This window comes from Trichomycterus rosablanca, chromosome 12 (genome assembly GCF_030014385.1).
Source record: "Trichomycterus rosablanca isolate fTriRos1 chromosome 12, fTriRos1.hap1, whole genome shotgun sequence".
Taxonomy (NCBI): Eukaryota; Metazoa; Chordata; class Actinopteri; order Siluriformes; family Trichomycteridae; genus Trichomycterus; species Trichomycterus rosablanca.
The window spans coordinates 10,007,180-10,027,574 of record NC_085999.1 but is presented as its reverse complement, the minus strand read 5'-3'; the positions used below and the strand labels follow the sequence as shown (position 1 = coordinate 10,027,574).

General features: G+C 38.8%; 1 protein-coding gene across 5 annotated transcripts in view; it reads right to left on the bottom strand.

Moving 5' to 3' along the window:
- Nucleotides 1-4,456: 4,456 nt before the first annotated feature.
- Nucleotides 4,457-20,395, bottom strand: part of galnt13 (UDP-N-acetyl-alpha-D-galactosamine:polypeptide N-acetylgalactosaminyltransferase 13) — a 49,562-nt gene continuing 33,623 nt past the window's right edge. For 3 of the 5 annotated variants that reach the window (XM_063005504.1, XM_063005501.1, XM_063005502.1), the window contains 3 exons: nt 19,697-19,795; nt 19,459-19,593; nt 4,457-4,645 (listed from right to left, as the gene is read on the bottom strand). In XM_063005504.1, the coding sequence (XP_062861574.1) occupies nt 4,505-4,645; nt 19,459-19,593; nt 19,697-19,795 (375 nt within the window). In that variant the 3' untranslated portion in view covers nt 4,457-4,504. Of the gene's footprint in view, nt 4,646-14,879; nt 15,066-19,458; nt 19,594-19,696; nt 19,796-20,395 lie in introns of those variants that run through there. The other 2 variants (XM_063005500.1, XM_063005503.1) reach the window with 2 other exon arrangements.

Sequence of the window (20,395 nt, the reverse complement as noted above, 5' to 3'; positions counted from 1 at the left end):
TGGTTCAGAAGTGCATGTATATTTTAGTACCATATGCTACATATTATAGCATGCACCATTTTAGACTTTTAGTACAACTTTTAGTAGTTTGTTTGTTTTCTTAGGATTTTTATGTCATGTTTTACACTTTGGTTACATTCATGACAGGAACGGTAGTTACTCATTACACAAGATTCATCAGTTCACAAGGTTATATCAAACACAATCTTGAACAATTTACTATCTCCAATTTACCTGTGGAAGGTCTGTGGAAGGAAACCGGAGCACCCGCAGGAAACCCATGCGGACACGGGGAGAACATGCAAACTCCACACAGAAAAGACCTTGCTGTGAGGCGAAAGTGCTACCCACTTAGCCACCGTGCCGCCCTAGTAGTAGTAGTAGTCTCCTCTTTTTAAATATTTTCCTATTGGACAATTTATAATTACTATTTTACTAATTCATAAGCTACAAGATTAGTGTATTACTTAAATGCCTAATAATGCTGTGTGTAAAGATTGATGTATCTGTAACACTACTGATTAAGTATTTTTATTAAATGTTTATAGCAAGACATAAAGTCTTGCATGATATGCTATAAAGCTAAAACTATGTGGACACCTAACCATGATCATTGTGTTTGCGGCATTTAGCAGACGCTTTTATCCAAACAGACTTACAATTATGACTAAATACAATTCGAGCACTTGAGGGTTAAGGGCCTTGCTCAGCAGCCCAACAGTGGCAACTTGGCAAAGGTAGGGCTTGAACCAGCAACCTTTTGATTACTAGTCCAGTACCTTTACAGAAGAACAGGCCACCCTAGTTCTTCCATATCAAACTAATTAAACATGTTTATAGTACAGGACATGGTATTTCCCAAATAGTTTCAGCAAAGTTGGAAGCACATCATTTATTTTTGATAACTGATTTTATAGACGTGCTAACCTGGTGTGGCTAAAGCTCCTGAACTGGGTAATATGGAGTGTTCACATACTTTTGGCTATATAATGCATATTACATACTGATATTAGGGCTCAAGCATTCATTTTTTATATTTGTTTTGTTTATGCATTTTCTCCCCTTTTTCTCCCTTTTAGCGCATCCAATTGCCCGATTGCGTCATGCTTCCTCTCCACCAATGCCAATCCCCGCTCTGATTGAAGAGAACGAAGCTAACCCACGCCCCCTCCGACACGTGGGCAGCAGCCGTATGCATTTTGTCACCTACACTTTGACGAGTGCAATGCGGATCAGCACTGTGTATGGAGAGACACACCCAGATAGCACTCTTTTCCCATCTCTGTGCAGGTGCCATCAGTCAGCCAGCAGAGGTCGTAATTGCATTAGTTATGAGAGAGACCCTATCCGGCTTAATATCCCACCCCTATCGGAACAACAGGCCAATCATTGTTCATGTGGCTGCCCAGCCCAGTCGGCAGGCAGAGCTGAGACTCAATACGATGTATTCGAGATCCCAGCTTTGGTGTTCCAGCGTGTGTTTTTACCGCTGCGCCACCTGAGCGGCATGGGCTCAAGCATTCTTTATTTAAAAAGATGTTGTGTAGATATTTATCATCATCAAGCAATTCCATCATGCACCATCACATTTGAACAGATTTTGGATTTCTATGATGTATTATTTCTCAGAACATAGTGTAAATATATTTAAGTTATACTGGAGTGCTACCAAATGTTGTGGAACATACTGTTAGAATACTGTTGTCTTTACTGACACTTTTGAATAAAATTTCAGCATATGTTACATTTTCCAGTGTTATGTACTGTAGATTAACAGGATGCACTTCTGTAAAACAAACTGTAAATCGGACCATCAGCTTTATTTTTTATCTGTTTTTTTAATAAAATGGACTATTTTTATCAAGCAAAAAGAGGATTGGTGAAAATTTGAATGAACGATAAGATGTGATTAGAGTAAATACAGCAACATAATTTTTTTTTTAAATTATTTATAATTTTGTACTAATTTATTTAAATTCCAAGGTTCAAACCACTACAAAAATGCTGCAACACTGAGTGTTTGGACATGTTTGATGATGCCATGCATATGCAATTGATTTGCTAGGCACTGCCATTTGCATGAGTTCTTACATAAAGTATGTTTGAGCCCTAGTCTCACACAATATTCTTACTACTTACACGGATTAGCCATAACATTAAAACCACCTCCTTGTTTCTACACTCAATGTCCATTTTATCAGCTCCACTTACCATACAGAAGCACTTTTAAGTTCTACAATTACTGACTGTAGTCCATCTGTTTCTCTACATACTGTTTTAGCCTGCTTTTACCCTGTTCTTCAATAATCAGGACCCCCACAGGACCACCACAGAGCAGGTATTATTTAGGTGGTGGATGATTCTCAGCACTGCAGTGACACTGACATGGTGGTGGTGTGTTAGTGTGTGTTGTGCTGGTATGAGTGGATCAGACACAGCAGCACTGCTGGAGTTTTCCACCTTGTAGATGTAAAGTCAGAGACGATCGCTCATCTACTGCTGCTGTTTAAGTTGGTCATCTTCTAGACCCTCATCAGTGTTCACATGGCACTGCCCACGTGGTGCTGTTGGCTGGACATTTTTGGTTGGTGGACTATTCTGAGTCCAGCAGGGACAGTGAGGTGTTTAAAAACTCCATCAGCATTGCTTTATCTTATCCACTCGTACCAGCACAACACACCCTAACACACCACCACCATGTCAGTGTCACTGCAGTGCTAAGAATGATCCACCACCCAAATAATACCTGCTCTTTAGTGGTCCCGGGAGACCAAATTGCAACAATGTAATTTCATTATCTCTAATTTCACAATTTTATTATTCAGTGCATGGTCATTCAGCAAAAAACAGACACTTTTAAGAAGTTTAAATTTTAAAAAAATCTCACTAGGGTTTAATATGATTTTCTTGTTTTTTAGCAACTGGGCCTACATGTACAGGTGCAAATGCTGCTAAAATAATGAAATAAAAGCTATGCACTAGGAACACCTCAGGAGCAAACAATATTGGAATTTCCTCTCTGCTGCATATTGAAACGACAGCACAGAATACAATGTAGGAAAGCAAACTGCCAGTAGTGTCACATACACTTTGCAAGACTTTGCTAATAATCAGCAATAGTGACAGTCTGTTAGAATTAAAAACAAAAAATATGTGCAGAAGTGGTGAAGTACAGACTTGGGAGCAGAAAATAACAGACAGCAGCAATTCTGAGCAGCATGAATAGATCCAGACAGAGGCCAATTTGAGTGCAACCCGAGTGTTGCCAGAACTGACACTTCTACATTATGGCTTGTTGACAAAATGTAATACCTGCCAGTAACTGATACTGACTTGTTCCCAAAACATGAGGTCTCAACATTTGGGCTGAAACTGTAAAAGTCCATCATAGCAGAAACCCAGAAGTGAAGACCACAGACAGGCTCAGTTTTGACACTTTACATATACACCGATCAGCCATAACATTAAAACCACCTCCTTGTTTCAACTCACACTGTCCATTTTATTAGCTTCACTTACCATATAAAAGCACTCTGTAGTTCTACAATTACTGACTGTAGTCCATCTGTTTCTCTACATGCTTTGTTAGCCCCCTTTCATGTTGTTCTTCAATGGTCAGGACCCCCATAGGACCACTACAGAGCAGGTATTATTTGGGTGGTGGATCATTCTCAGCACTGCAGTGACAATGACATGGTGGTGGTGTGTTAGTGTGTATTGTGCTGGTATAAGTGGATAAGACACAGCAGCACTGCTGGAGTTTTTAAAAACCTCACTGTCACTGCTGGACTGAGAATAGTCCACCAACCAAAAATATATCCAGCCAACGGCGCAACAGTGGTGGTCCTGTTGGGGTCCTGACCATTGAAGAACAGAGTAAAAGCAGGTTAAAAAAGTATGCAGAGAAACAGATAGACTACAGTCAGTAATTGTAGAACTACAAAGTGCTTCGATATGGTAAGTGGAGCTGATAAAATGGACAGTGAGTGTAGAAACAAGGAGGTGGCTGATCAGTGTTAATCTGTAATAGATTCTGAGATCTGATCTATGATCTTCATGAGTTAAAGTCAAAGCAGATAGAATTCAGAATCCACTACACAATTTTGGCCTCAATTTTTCTCTCGCTGACTGTTTCTTTGAATCTGTGACAAACCAAACAACCCCCACCCCAAAGCCTGCACGAGCCAGTGCAGAAACAGTCACAGCAAGTGCACAGACGTCATTCCGGACAAATCAGGAACAGTGCTAGTGTTTATTGTGCTCAGGCATTTTTCATCATCACATCATCAGCTGGTCGAAGATCATAACGGGTGAAATACTGAGTAATTTGTAAACCCCAACACTGCACACAGCTTTGCTGTTAAAGCATCATGAGCAGTGCAGAAATTCTGGGATTTTAAATATTACGTATGCATCACTCTGCAGATCAAACATTGAGTCAGACTCCCGTGAAATGAACCATTTGAAATCCAGTACCTTTATCATGGCCCACAGAAGGTTCATTTCAGATACTTAAAGTCATGTTTCTGAGGATCCACTGCTGTGAATGGCTCCCGTTGCAGTCTCTCAGAGTGGGTACCATTTTGTCCTCCTCTGATGGCATGTCCAAACACTGATTACTGTTCACGTGTAGCAGGGTCAGGCGCTGGAGAGGAGGGGAAAAGACAACAATCGTAAAATTTGTAACCATACAAAGAAGTCTAGCAGCTAGACTTTAAAGACTGGATGAAATATATCACCATAGCACAGTTGTTCACCGTGGATTGTCAGGTCCAGAATTATTAGCACCCTTAAATGGGTAAAACACTGTGTCATTGATTAGCTTAGTTTAACGGTGAAACAAACAAAAGTACTGTGACAAATACACTGATCACCATAACATTAAAACAACCTCCTTGCTTCTACACTCACTGTCCATTTTATCGGCTTTACTTACCATATAGAAACATTTTGTAGTTCTACAATTACTGACTGTAGTCCATCTGTTTCTCTACATGCTTTGTTAGCCCTTTTTCATGCTGTTCTTCAATGGTCAGGACCCCCCCAGGACCACTACAGAGTAGGTATTATTTGGGTGGTGTGTCATTCTCAGCCCTGCATTGACAATGACATGGTGGTGGTGTGTTAGTGTGTGTTGTGCTGGTATGTGGTATGTGAGTGGATCAAACACAGCAGCGCTGCTGGAGTTTTTTTTTTTATATCGTGTCCACTCACTGTCCACTCTATTAGACACTCCTACCTAGTTGGTCCACCTTGTAGATGTAAAGTCAGAGACGATCGCTCATCTATTGCTGCTGTTTGAGTTGGTCATCTACTAGACCTTCATTAGTGGTCACAGGACGCTGCCCACAGGGCGCTGTTGGCTGGATATTTTTGGTTGGTGGACTATTCTCAATTCAGCAGTGACAGTGAGGTGTTTAAACGCCAGCAGCGCTGCTGTGTCTGATCCACTCATACCAGCACAACACACACTAACACACCACAACCATGTCAGTGTCACTGCAGTGCTAAGAATGATCCACCACCTAAATAATATCTACTCTGTGGTGGTCCTGGAAGAGTCCTGACCATTAAAGAACAGCACGAAAGGGTGCTAACAAAGCAAGCAGAGAAACAGATGGACTACAGTCAGTAATTGCAGAATTACAAGGTGCTCCTATGGTAAGTGGAGCTGATAAAATGGACAGTGTGTGTAGAAACAAGGAGGTGGTTTTAATGTTATGGCTGATCAGTGTATATAGTCTAGCTATTAAAAATATTTGAATCATATTCACAGTGACATGTAAATATGTTTTTTTCAGCATCTCCAATCTTTGCATCAGTGCATTCAGGTAAAAACAAACCGACAGACAGACAGAGGTAGAAAGAGAAGCCGACGTTTAAAGACTGTCGACTAAGTGGTCAGGAACATACTGTGAAATTCAATGTACTTTAGCTGTCTTGCATCTGCTTGTCAGAATTTAGCACACTACACACAGTCCGTGAGCAAAAAACTCTCTCATATCAAAACTCACCTGCAAAAAAATGCAGTAATTCAGTTTGTCCTCAGCCTTTGACCATGAAGGAAATTTATTCAGTACAATCCCAGCTAAATTATCAAAACTATTTTCAAGAAAATCTATTTCAAGGCCATTTTCAGTGGGGGTACTTCCAGCCTAATTCTAAACAGATAGAGCTTATTTTCCACAGCCTACTTGCTATGCAGTTCAAACCATTCATCATTTATGGCAGACTCATCACTTATGGCAGGCTCATACCAGAGAGAAAATAGCTGTTCAAGGCATCCTTCCAAATGCCTGGTTTCCACCAGCCTAGTCTGGGGTACCAGAGCACCATTAATCACTGTCCGCGCATTGAGACGAGGATGCGTTAGACTTGCCGTTCGACTCCATTTACACTGCGCAAGTAGCAGCATGAGAAACTAATGAGTGTGACTGGCCTCTGGTTTCAAGTTCAGTGCTAATCACAAAACAGCTCTCGGAGCCCCATAATTAAATGGTGTTCTATCAAACAGCTGCTAGCTAACAGCTGAATTAAGAGAGCACATGAAATGCACTGAGATTCTGTAGAAATAAAGCATGTTTACCTGGCTGTAGCAATAACCCCAAATAAGACAGCGTATCTGAATTCAAAAGGTGCAGATTGACACAGAGTAATAAGTTATTAGTGCTGTGTGAATGGTGTTGCTTTTTGGCCTGATGAAACCTCTCACAGGAGTGTCACTAAGTCTGAGAAGACAAGGGACGACGTGATAAGAACTGTAATTTCCAGTTTTATCCTTCCATGTCTGTGGGAACATGGAGACCTGGTGTATCGAACATTAGAGGAGCTTATGTTGTGTGAAATTAGAACATTTTGGAAACTCCATCACACAAGAAATACTGATCCAAACCAAAAGCTAAGGATGTGCAACCCACAAGGAACTCAAATTAGAAGTAAAAGCAGTTTACAAAATAAATTGAACACAAAAAATACACTCAGATAGATTTAGCATACAAGCCAGCAAAGATTAGAGTACTTAAAGGGTTATATTAGTCTACACAGGGACAAAAAAATGATTGTATCGAATATCTCTGCATTTTATTAATCATAAAATACCAGCATGTATGAATATTCATTAATCAGAAATGTAAGAATACCCCCATGTTCTTCTTCCAATTCATTATAGCAAGCCAGCTAGCTAATCGTTAATAACTAGATTAGCTTGCAGGGATCACACATTGATCGTTCGGATTCCGTTTTAGTCCGGTTTGCCTCCTCACATTCTTAATTATTTAGTTAACATTATACAAACATGTCCAAGCACATGGGTGACACGGTGGCTTGGTGGGTAGCACTGTTGCCTCACAGCAAGAAGGTCCTGAGTTCGATCCTCACGCGGGGCGGTCCGGGTCCTTTCTGTGCAAAGTTTGCATGTTCTCCTCATGTCTGCATGGGTTTCCTTCGGGAGCTCCGATTTCCTCCCACAGTCCAAAAACATGCAGTCAGGTTAATTGGAGACACTGAATTGACCCATAGGTGAATGGGTGTGTGTATGTGTGTCTGCCCTGCGATGGACTGGTGTCCCGTCCAGGGTGTTACTGTGTGCCATGCGCCCATTGAAAAGCCCCCCCCCCCCCCCCGCAACCATAATTGGATAAGTGATTAGTGAGTGATAGTTAGTGAGTGAGTCTAAGCACATGTCTATTCATGATATTTGGAAGGCTGTCACATCCTGAGTAAGAGAAATGCTCCAGAATATCTATTTCTGCTGCATCCTAAACTGCATACAATTCTACTAAGATATAAGTTGAATTAGTACACTAAACCAGTGGCCGGGGCCCGCTATGGGGCCTCAATGAGCCAGAACATGTGATGGAAAGGGAGATCTCTTGTAAAGTTTGTTTGTTTTTTAGGATTTTAACGTCATGTTTTACACTTTGGTTACATTCATGACAGGAATGGTAGTTATTCATTACACAAGATTAATCAGTTCATAAGGTTATATCAAACACAGTCATGGACAATTTAGTATCTCTAATTCACGTCACTTGCATGTCTTTGAACTGTGGGAGGAAAACGGAGCACCCGGAGTAAACCCACGCAGACACGGGGAGAACATGCAAACTCCTCACAGAAAGGGCCCGGACCGCCCCACCTGGGGATCGAACCCAGGACCTTATGCTGTGAGGCGACAGTGCTATCCACTTAGCCACCATGCCGCCTTCTCTTGTAAGGTAACAGAAATCTATTTTAAACTGCTTATAGACTACATTGTGTTTTTGAGAATGGACAAATGTTTGATAGATAGATGGATGGATGGATGGATGTAGAAGTAGATCCCAATAAAGTAGACCCTGGTAAGGAAGCTTCCACCACCAGTTCACCAGAAGTAAATCAAGCGAAATCAAAAATACTAAGATATTTATCGTCCTTATGAGAAAATAAGACAATACCTTGTCATCCTCACTGAAAGCATAAGAATAATAACATAAACCATGTCAAGTGGGCCCCAAAAATGTTTTTGAAGACAGGGCGGTCTAAGAGAGAAAAAAGGTTGAGAACCGCTGCTTTAGACCATAGTGAAGTTCTATTAACCTACATGACATTGGTCACAGATATGCAAAGAATTGTATGTATCAGAAACTCATTATGTATCATATACAATACCTGGAAAAAGTATATGGTGCCACTTTTAATTACTGATTTCAGATGTTTTAGCCATGTCTGTTGTAATCAAGTTGTAATAATGTATTAAATAAATTGAATGATTCCACTTGTGTGGCATCAGTAGGACTGTACTGTGTCCTTTTGCACAAAGCAAGGTCCATTAAGACATGATTTAAAATGCTTTGTGTGGAAAAACTCGGTAGCCGGCACAAAGTGCTGACCTTTACCCCATCAAGCAGCTTTGTTATGAATCTGAATGTCGTTCAAGAGCCAAGCTCTCTCATCCTACATCAATGTCTGACCTTGAAATGGTTCTTAGACTAAATGCACACAAATTGTAACAACTCCATATTCATAGCTAGTTTTTGAAAAAGGTTGATCAACAAACTTGTTGTCAGGTGCCCACATAAGTTTGGCCATAGAAAGTACATGAGACTAGCAGTGTCTTTTATTTATAGCAAGATGACCATAAGGTTAATGTATTATAGTGGAAGTGTGAAAATCGTGTGTCTCATCACACAGGCAGGATATCAGGTAATTAAATGAGACAGGTGTGTAAGACTGGACAACTGATGAAGCGCATTCAGTGTGACAACAATGGAACAATATGATGCTTTTTTTTTTTTCAACAGAAGGAAACTCAAGTACTTGGCTACATTTGCACTGAGAGAAGCAGAGCAAATTCTATTTCCTGGCTCTGAAAACAGTGTATTTTAGGTGTGTTTCTAGTGGCATGCTGCTTATTCATACATTCATTGTCTGTTTTACCACTGCTGTATCCCATTCAGGGTAGCGATGGGTATGATTCATTGGGCGAAAGGTAGGAAACATCCCGGACAGGTCACAGGACACACACACACACCTATAGGGACATTTTTTTAGCAGCTCCAATAAGCCTGACTGCATGAGTTGTGGGACCCGTGGCAGAAAACCGGAGCGCCTGGAAGAAACCAACACAGACACAGTGAGAGCCTGGGGAATAGATCTCAGACCCTGAGATCAAGGTGACAAGTTATAATTGTCTTAATAAAAATTTAACAGGTATTTATTGATAAATCTAATAAAGTCTAGTTTAATATTTCAACATGCAACATGGGATGTAATGATGCACCACAAGGCAGTTAAAAATCGGTGCACATGTGCCACGATTCGAATCGGTAATTCATGTAAAATGAATCAATATTCACTTGAAACAGCACAGGGCACTGGCGCTATTCACCTCGCCTGGTTGACATCACACATAGTTTGTACCTACCTCAGAAATAAAAGGGCATTGATTTTTTAGATAAATAAAAGATGTTCTTTTATTTTTTTTAAAGAAATAATAAAAGGAAACTTTGTCATAATTTGTCTTTAATTTCATTTTGTTTAAAAAATTGGGAAAAAATCGTATCGTGAACCCAGTATCGTGAATCGTATCGCATTGTGGGTAGAGTGTATCGTTACATCCCTAATTTTCACACAACTTCTTACCTTACATGTCTATGATGGAATGTCACGTTAGCTATAGCTTTCAATACAAAGTAACAAAGAATCTTGAAACTGTCAACTATGTCAAACCTAAAAAATGAACTACTAAACAGCACTACAGTCCTAACCATCATCCAGGATAGCTGTGTTGCTAGCCACATGATAAATGACATAAACATTATGCAGGTCACACATTTTAGTTTACTACATAACGGCATTTGAGGGAACTGATTTAACGGATATTGCGTAAACCAAATTTAGTATAAAAAAAAAGTTCAGGAATCTCTAAGGGAACAGGCTTATATTATGTTATATCTTCCAAGGCAGTAGTCACATACAATGCAAATTCAATTCAATGATTAATGAAAAATTTGTAATGCAAGATCTGTAAAGACATCTACAGACCAGATATCTAATTTTCTGATTAGACTCTCATGTGCCACTTTTTAATTTAGTTATATATTTAATATTAATTGATTTAAGAGGAAAACCTCACAAGTACCTTGGGTAAACCTACATAGAATATTCAATGTAGACAAAAAAGGAAAAAGGCAGGAAAATATAAGACAGCAGTGACTGTGAAAAAAGAGTAACATATTAACACAAAAAAACAGAAACACAAAAGGACTAATGGTCTGAAACACATGTAGCACTTCCAACATAAAAGGAGCAGAGAGGTCATTAAAATTCAGAATTTCGCCAATAAATATATTTATGTAGATATAAAAAACAGGCTGTTTGTGCTGAGCACAGCTGTGGCATGGCTATGTATGAGTGCTCAGATGCTGCCATGCTCTCAGAGAGGCCAGGGCCATGAAAGAGACCTTACACAATACAGAGATTACTTCAAAAGAGCTTGTAAACAAAGCCAAGCCTATTTCGGTGCTCTGCACATAGATAATCAACTTGGAATAAAGACGCCTCTCAAGCTCGCGCTGATGAAAGCTGGCGTAAGTGACGGGGAAACCAGCTACTGCCAAATTTTCATATCAAAATGAAATATTTATGTATGAAAAATAAATGTCAAATGAGATTTAATTTGGTGCAATGGTATTGAAAAGGTCATGGTAATAGTGGTACATGTACAGCAGTTCTTGTGATGTTCCTTATTACTTTGTGTGTGCTTTCAACTTCTCATAGAGCAGAAAAAAGGTCAACAGTAATGGTTCTTAAATACCCTGGGACACATCTCAACTACAAATGATGGAAAACTCTTTTAAATTGTCTAGAAAATTACAAAAACAATCCAATACCTTACAAAGTCTCCAAAATTACCAAACACAGCTACTATAAATTTTCTGAAAAATATATACATTTGAATTTATTTACATGGCAGATACAATTAAAGCAGGTGATGGTTAAGATTCATGCTCTGGGACCCATTAGTGCACGTGATCGAGCCAAAATCTGAAGTCACAACCTTCTGAATAATCTTTTAACAGCTGAGACTAAAATGTAATCTGAGAGTGTAAATGTGGTTTTGCTATTGCTCCTTACCTATGCTTTAAATCCCTTTATCTACTCAGCTATTGAACTGTAAGGTTATAGCCTTACCTTCATAGACAAATACAGGCAGGGCCGGTGCTAGGGGGGGGCTGAGGGGGGCATTGCCCCCCCAAATTGTGTCTTTGCCCCCCCAAGCACAATGCAAGCAACGGCTATTTTTAAAATTATCTCTGAACCAATCACAAAAATGCATTTTGTTTTACAGTGTGAAGATATTTCCTTGCTTATTCCTGATTGGCTCTTTGAGTCATATAAAAATCGGCAGACTGCCCCAAACAGTTCAGTTCGGCAGTATATGTTCTGTTAGTGTGAGCGAGAGGCAGGTATACTGGTAACAGGGCCGGCGCTAGGGGGGGGCTGAGGGGGGCATAGTGATCCTGCGCTCGGTTGCGTATTCCAGGTGCGTCTTCCGGACCACCGATCGATATCGGGTGCTCTATTTCTACGTTTCCACGCCCTCCCCCGATTTGGGGCCCTGGTGACTCTATCCCACTTTTCCCCCCACTACGACGCCCCTGGGTTTTACTGCCCCCCCCAAGCAAAGCGGTCCAGAACCGGGGCTGACTGGTAAACACTTTTTTTTTACAGAATTAGTATTCTTTTGTTTTATTTATGTTTTAATTTCCCAATAATATAAATATTCTCACTCATTCCTATTTCCACGTTTGAATATTCTCAGTCTGTGTGTAGGTACATTTGTCAGCTTTGACTTAAATTTGTATTAAAGCCTTTGAAGAAATAGAGTTGTTCTATTAGTAATGGCAATTTAATTAAGGGGGCGTATTAAAATGAAATACAATTAGATAATCTTTTTTCTCCATTTACATAATCAACATGTATTTTTTAATCATTGGGTTTTAAGTTTAAGTTCGAAAACATGCATTTTTATTTCTTTACCTCATACATCACTTTAAGCCAGTATCAATAGCTTGGCTGTCATCATTCATGCACAAATCAAGCCTTGAATATATTTCTGGCTTCAAAAACATGACTATCAACATGCCCCCTCATTAGGTTTTACTGACCCCCCCAAGCAAAGCAGTCCAGAACCGGGGCTGAATACAGGTATCATAATATTACTGTTAGATTTTTTAACAATACGTTGCTAACATTCTAACACTTGTATTCTTAAGAATCCTGTCTTATAAGGGTTGATTAGCTAGTAGTTCGTAATTACACACCAAATAAGATCTCATAGCAACAGTAAGAACACAGTGAAGCTACAAAAGCATCGGTTTTATTTTCCTGCTCATGTGCACAAGAGTGCTATATGCCTGCAGATCGTCTGGCAAAATGAAACTGAACCAGCATGTTTACTTTCCTCTTAACATAACATTAAAACCACCTCCTTGTTTCTACACTCACTGTCCATTTTATCAGCTCCACTTACTATATAGAAGCACTTTGTAGTTCTACAATTACTGACTGTAGTCCATCTGTTTCTCTGCATGCTTTGTTAGCCCCCTTTCATGCTGTTTTTTAATGTTCAGGACTCTCCCAGACCACCACAGAGCAGGTATTATTTGGGTGTTGAATCATTCTCAGCACTGCAGTGACACTGACATGGTGGTGGTGTGTTAGTGTGTGTTGTGCTGGTATGAGTAGATAAGACACAGCAATGCTGATGGAGTTTTTAAACACCTCACTGTCACTGCTGGACTGAGAATAGTCCACCAACCAAAAATATATCCAGCCAACAGCACCTCGTGGGCAGCGTCCTGTGACCACTGATGAAGGTCTAAAAGATGACCAACTCAAACAGGAGCAATAGATGACTTTACATCTACAAGATGGACCATCTAGGTGGGAGTGTCTAATAGAGTGGACAGTGAGTGGACATGGTATTTAAAAACTCCAGCAGCGCTGCTGTGTCTAATCCACTCATACCAGCACAACACACAATAACACACCACCACCATGTCAGTGTCACTGCAGGGCTGAGAATGATCCACCACCTAAATAATATCTGCTCTGTGGTGGTCCTGACCATTGAAGAACAGGGTGAAAGCAGGCTAAAAAAAAAGTATTTAGAGAAATAGATGGACTACAGTCAGTAATTGTAGAACTACAAAGTGCTCATATATGGGAAGTGAGGCCGATTAAAAGGACTTTATGATATTTTAATGGTCATAATGATGATAACAGGAAAAACCCATAAAAATTCTCACAAAAGTGTTTATTAAAATAACAATATCAAAATTATGACTCGATATTGGTAGTTTCTTCATTCTGTGTGTGAGCCCTATTCAAATTATTTATAGGAAATCAAAAGGGTATATTTTTGTCCAAGCAAGGGTGTATACAATAATGAATTGCAGTTGACTGATCAGCAAATCCTGCAAATTTTAGTATCAGCTACTCGCAATGGAAAAGTAAGAATGTATAATAACCAAATAATTAAACAAAATCAATAAACATACATAATTAAACATCACATGAAAATAAAATGTCATTCAATTCCTATAATACGCTCATGAATTAAACCAAAACTATTGTACAGTATTGTCATATTCAAAGGCATGAGTATTATAATGGAATGGTCCTCACCTTGCCCCTATATTGTATAGGCAGGCATGAAACCTGGTAGTGAGTTTCTCCACCAAGGAAAATATTTACTGATTAAATTAGCCGAATCTGCTTGTCAGAATGGCTGACCAAAGAAGACTGCAATTACATGAATTTCTGACTGAGGTAAGCTTCTAGTACAAACCCCATTTTCCAAAAAGTTAATAAAGCAGTAAGGCAAAAAAAACAAAAACCTTTATTTTACCTTTTGGACTTTTATTTAACAGTAAAAAGTGGTTTCATTATTTTCACTGACCAACTTAATTGTACTTTGTAAGCATGTTTAACACTGTGTTAAACCAACTTTCCAATATTTACTTTATTTTTAATTGTTTGGGAACGAACAATGATAATTTCCCATTCTTGTCTGTTGCAAGACAATTGCACAACAGTTTATGGTCACCCTTGTCTGGTTCTCCTCTTTATGACACACCATACATTTTCAGGCAGGCCAGTCAAGCATACACTTACAAAATACAATTGTTGGTCAACCAAATAATAAAAAGTCATTTTTTTGTTCTTCTGTCAGTTAAAGATGTGGTCAAGAGAATTACCAAATCACAGATTGTTGTTTTTACAAAATGTCCCAACTTTTCTTGAAACTGGGTTTGTATCTGACAAAATCCGGCAAGGTGAACTGAGCCAGTCAAGCTTTTCAGCACTAACCTGCAGTGACCTGGGTTCAGCAGCTAGAGAATGTAATCGGTGGGGCTGTAGTAAAGCTTTCTAGCCACTTCCATTCTGGTGTAGTTCTTAAGGACCCAACTCTGAAGTGGGCTATCGTCACAATACTCCACTGTAGGCCCATATGTTCCATCCTCCAGCCGACTGATGGTGAGGCAAGACTGTGTGATAATGTGTAGAAACGTGCCCTTCTGATGGCCAGCATGACACAGCAGGACACACAAACCAGCATGGATGAACATGTCACACAATGGAACATGGATACCATCTACAACACAACGTCTACCACCACCATCAACTCTACAAAACAAAACTGCTCTACACAGGACCACCAGATACCACTACTGTAATGCCAGGTGAACACTAGAGGACTTCCTAACAGACTTTTAAAACCAAGACCACCTTAAATTCAACAACACATTTATGTCTGTTCTTTCTTTTTTGGGAATAAGAGAACAGTCTACTTTAATAGATTTATTTCTGTCCCAATATATGGGCACAAACTATAAAGACATGACTGAAAGCCAGCTTTAGACTGTAAATCTATTTAGGTTTTCCCAAAGGCTCGTTTAAATTTCAGTATGAGGGCCTGATGTGTAGGTGGCCCACAATCCTTCATAACAATTTTTTTTTACCTAAAAGTAGCACCAGTGTCAATTTTGGTCGATTGCATGGTCTTGTCTGAAATGAGACAATGACTATTATTAAATTAAATAATTACATTAAATTATCATTTTATTAAATTATCATATTAAATAATAAAATAATCATATTTACTGATGAGAAACTTTTGAAAATGTGATTTTTTTTATTTGCTAAAATATTTTTACATTTTTGTAATGCTTAAATACTTAAAGAATATTTAGCCAAAACATTTATTTAGAAAATAGTTTACGACGCCCAGGTGGCACAGCGGGATATTCCACAAGTGCACCAGCGCCAAGATTCTGAACTCCTCGGATCAAAACTCGGCGTTGCCGAGTAGGCTTGGCGCCATTATGTGGGCGGGGTTTTCAAACGCTGTGTAAGGACCCTGATTGGCGAACAGAGGCACCTGTGCAGAGTGCATGGGTGGAAAAGGCTTCCGTTAAGGGTTGCGCACGAGTCAGAGGAGGCGTGAGCAGCAATATACCCTCCTCAACTGCAAAAAATCGGGGATCCCAAGCAGCGGAAGACTGACTACACTAAATTGGGACAAAATGGGAGAAAAACGCCTAAAATATATATAAAGAAAATATTTTCCTGTGAACTTTAATACTTGAATATTAAAGATACTTCAATATTAAAGCAAATGAAAGAAAATTATTATTATATTACTATAACCATCATATAAGCATCACAAATGCTGTGGAGTTAATCTAAAGATACAGTTTCATAGATGGTTTTAAATGTTACACACACAGCTGTTTCTACTAAAGTATTTCAGCATTATTAAAGAGTAAATAGTAAATATGAATAAATCTAAAATTGTTCTGCATTGTTTTGGTACAGAATAGTGGCTATTGCTTAATTATATGAATATTTTTTATATAAACCTGGTCCTCTTGTCATAAGACTATTATGTAGAGTATGAATAAAACTTTATCACGTTGAAATTTGACTCTTCTGACTAATGGGGTTTTAACTGCTGCTGGCACTTCACATTAAAAGGAGTCATGAGCCAGAAGTGCTTCACTTTAAGTGTGATATGCATGAACGTCCTGAAAAGATGATGTGTTTAAAGTGAGTGAAATGAGTAAGATGGGATGAGTGAAAGATAACGGGCTCACCAAAAGCCTGAGCCAGCAGAGCTCACACTACAATAATGCCCATACCATGTCTTTCTAAATTTAGAGTTAATACTGGCAGCAGTGTCGGCATAAAAAATGTACAAGATTTAAATAACTACAGACCTACTGTATTTTAAAGCTGCCATCTACTCTCAGCAATCACCAAGAGGTTTAAATTAAGAACCAATGTATTTACAGTAAAGAGTTTCCACTAAAAAAGAGAGACCATTAATAATTCATGGCCTGAAATCCCAAATTCAGCAAATGCTTTTAAAAATAGTTTAATGATGGACAGCTTCAAACTCTGTGACATTTCTCAAAACCCAAACTGGTAAATATTTTATGGCACATAAATTACTAATCAAAAAGAAATTTCAGCTCTTTGGGCTGATAAAAATAAACTGCTCTGCTGGGAATTTCAGTTGGCTTGTTTAAGAGGCCAAAATAATTTGGAGGTGAAACACAGTTGGAACATATATAGCATGACTCAATCCTCAGCAGTAAAGGAACTAAAAGTAGTCTTCGTTTTTCTACTGAGGTCCCTTTCACATACCATGACCACCCCCCTTCCCCCTATATACTACGATGCTGATACAGATATAAAGCCACCACCATTTTGATATATATTCTGAATGTGTCTATGCACCATTGGGCTGAAGAAATTACAAATAATACATCAAACTACTGTAAAGGGGTTTAGGTTCAGGTTATGATACTAAAACAACAGGAGAAAAGCTAAGCAAAGAGGAATACTAACAGAAGTTACACTGTAAATAATTACAGTACAGCTTAAATTGTGTATAAAGGATCCTTTTGTAAAGAAACTTTAGGAATGCAGTACACAACCTTAAAGAAAAAACAGCCCTATTCAGACAGGAATATTTTTTATGAAAAGCCACAAGTGGCTCCCTAAGTGATTTTACTTTAATTCCAATTATTTTCAGTATCTATTGACTACTGACTTCTACTGACCCATTTACTGTTCTAGATTTTTCTTTTTTTTTAAAACAAACTCAGCAACAGTCTGATATAAGCTTATGTGATATGACAATTTGATTATTAATACATGATCATAACATCAATGATGCCCAGTGACACTTACACTGATCAGCCATAACATTAAAACCACCTTCTTGTTTCTACACTCACTGTCCATTTTATCAGCTCCACTTACCATATAGAAGCACTTTGTAATTCTACAATTACTGACTGTAGTCCATATGTTTCTCTGCATGCTTTGTTACCCCCCTTTCAGGCTGTTCTTTAATTGTCAGGACTCTCCCAGGACCACCACAGAGTTGGTATTATTTAGGTGGTGGATCATTCTCAGCACTGCAGTGACACTGACATGGTGGTGGTGTGTTAGTGTGTGTTGTGCTGGTATGAGTAGATAAGACACAGCAATGCTGATGGAGTTTTTAAACACCTCACTGTCACTGCTGGACTGAGAATAGTCCACCAACCAAAAATATAACCAGCCAACAGCGGCCCATGGGCAGTGTCCTGTGACCACTGATGAAGGTCTAGAAGATGACCAACTCAAACAGCAGCAAGAGATGAGCGATCGTCTCTGACTTTACATCTACAAGGTGAACCAACTAGGTAGGAGTGTCTAATAGAGTGGACAGTGAGTGGACATGAATATTTAAAAACTCCAGCAGCACTGCTGTGTCTGATCAACTCATACCAGCACAACACACACTAACACACCACCACCATGTCAGTGTCACTGCAGTGCTGACAATGATCCAACACCCAAATAATACCTGCTCTGTGGTGGTCCTGTGGGGGTCCCGACCATTGAAGAACACCCTGTTAGTACCACTTTGTAGTTCTACAATTACTGACTGTAGTCCATATGTTTCTCTGCATACTTTTTTTAGCCTGCTTTCACCCTGAAGAAACTACAGAACTACAAAGTGCTTTTGTATGGTAAGTGGAGCTGATAAAAGGGACAGTGAGTGTAGAAACAATTGTATATCACACAAACCTAGTCTGGTGGTATCAGTGTGGATAAACACTTCCACAGCCTTTAGATTTGGAGAACAAACGTTTGCTGCTTCTCATTGTATTATGTCACCTAGTATGCACATCTATATCAAAAACTTGCTCCATTCTTAATTATTTCCTTGATATAAGTCATAAAGCTCTATTAATTAGTAAATACTCTAGTAAATCTCTATTCTCTCTATATTGGGAGTCAGGAAAAAGCAAGAATGCAGGGTAATTAAAGCAACTTTGCTTTATATTTCACATATAATGTACCATAATATCATTAACATTTAGTAATCTAGAAATAGCTTACTGATAATTAGTATTAATGTGTTACATAAACAGCTAAAACTAAATGTCAAACACATTTTCACATTTTCCAGTTGTTAATAAGCTCAAAGATTTGCATTAATATCAATAATAGCATTTATATTTTTATATATTTATTTATTTTTATTTAAGATGCATCTTGAGAAATTAATCCCATCTGAATGAGGCTAACGTTTAGTTTACATATAAGCTTTAAATCACATAAATGTTTTGGATATCAACACAGACAACTACCACAACATTCAGCAAATACAGCAAGAACTGTCTTACCTTAGAATCATATTCCCACTTGCCTACATACTAAGCAAAAGGCGAACGAGAACGTTCTTAAGCAAATGTACAACCATATACACAACAGAACACAATTTACCCGCATTGTCAAATATCTGGTTTCTAGCACCATCTAGTGGTTCAAAACTACTTTACAACCGTTAGAAAATATTTTTCATGAATTAAAAAGATATAAGGTAAAAATCTTAAATGCTGTACATACCTCAGCATCATACTCAAACATCTGATTTCCTTTCATGTGGTGACACTTAAGCATCACAACAGGTCCATTCAGACGGGACACATCCAGACACAGGTCATCAGTCCGGATCTCTTTATCTGCTGTATATGAAAATACCTGCACAACATACACATCCCAAGTTAAACATATTAGCAAGTGATCAGACCTATATCTAGATTAGAGCCAAATAAAAAATGTAAAATATATATGATGCACTTACCTGGTTGCCACCCATTCCATGGCAGTTGAAGAAGCCGACTTTCTCATTCTCTTTCCTGCCCATGTTGTCCACACACTGGTTGGTCTCTACATTTCTAATCTGTAAAATGAGGAGCATGTCAGTAAACATCAGAAAAAGTACTGATAAGACTTGCTGGTTCATTGCAGGCATGGTAATGGGCAGAAAAAGCCCCTCTCTAAGCACCCAACATACTTTTTATTTTGTATGTACAAAAACAACACCAAATACAACCATACAGAACATTCTTACACACAGTCGATGCCCAAACACAAGGATTTCTAGGTGACATGATTATGTTGCAGGGCATTCCATCAAATGTTTAGACCTGGTGAGCTTTTGTAATGAACGACATTGCATCATTTTGTGACATGGCCATGATCCTGTAATGCAGCCTTCTCATCAAAATCATTACATTTTTTGACAGATGACAAAAGTGTCTATGTGATTGCGACATAAGCAGTAAGATTCTACAACCTTCAGTCTACATAAGAAGTAAGAAATGTGTGTGGTGCTTGTATTTATTCTCCACCAGGTGGTTAAAGTCTGAATCAATCATTTCCTGTCTCTGTAATTAATAATACAGGGCCCTGATTCTCCTGTGTAAGCTCACATAATTATAACAACACTGCAACAAGTCATTGCAATTTATTCATTACATGCAATTTACCTGCGGGGTCG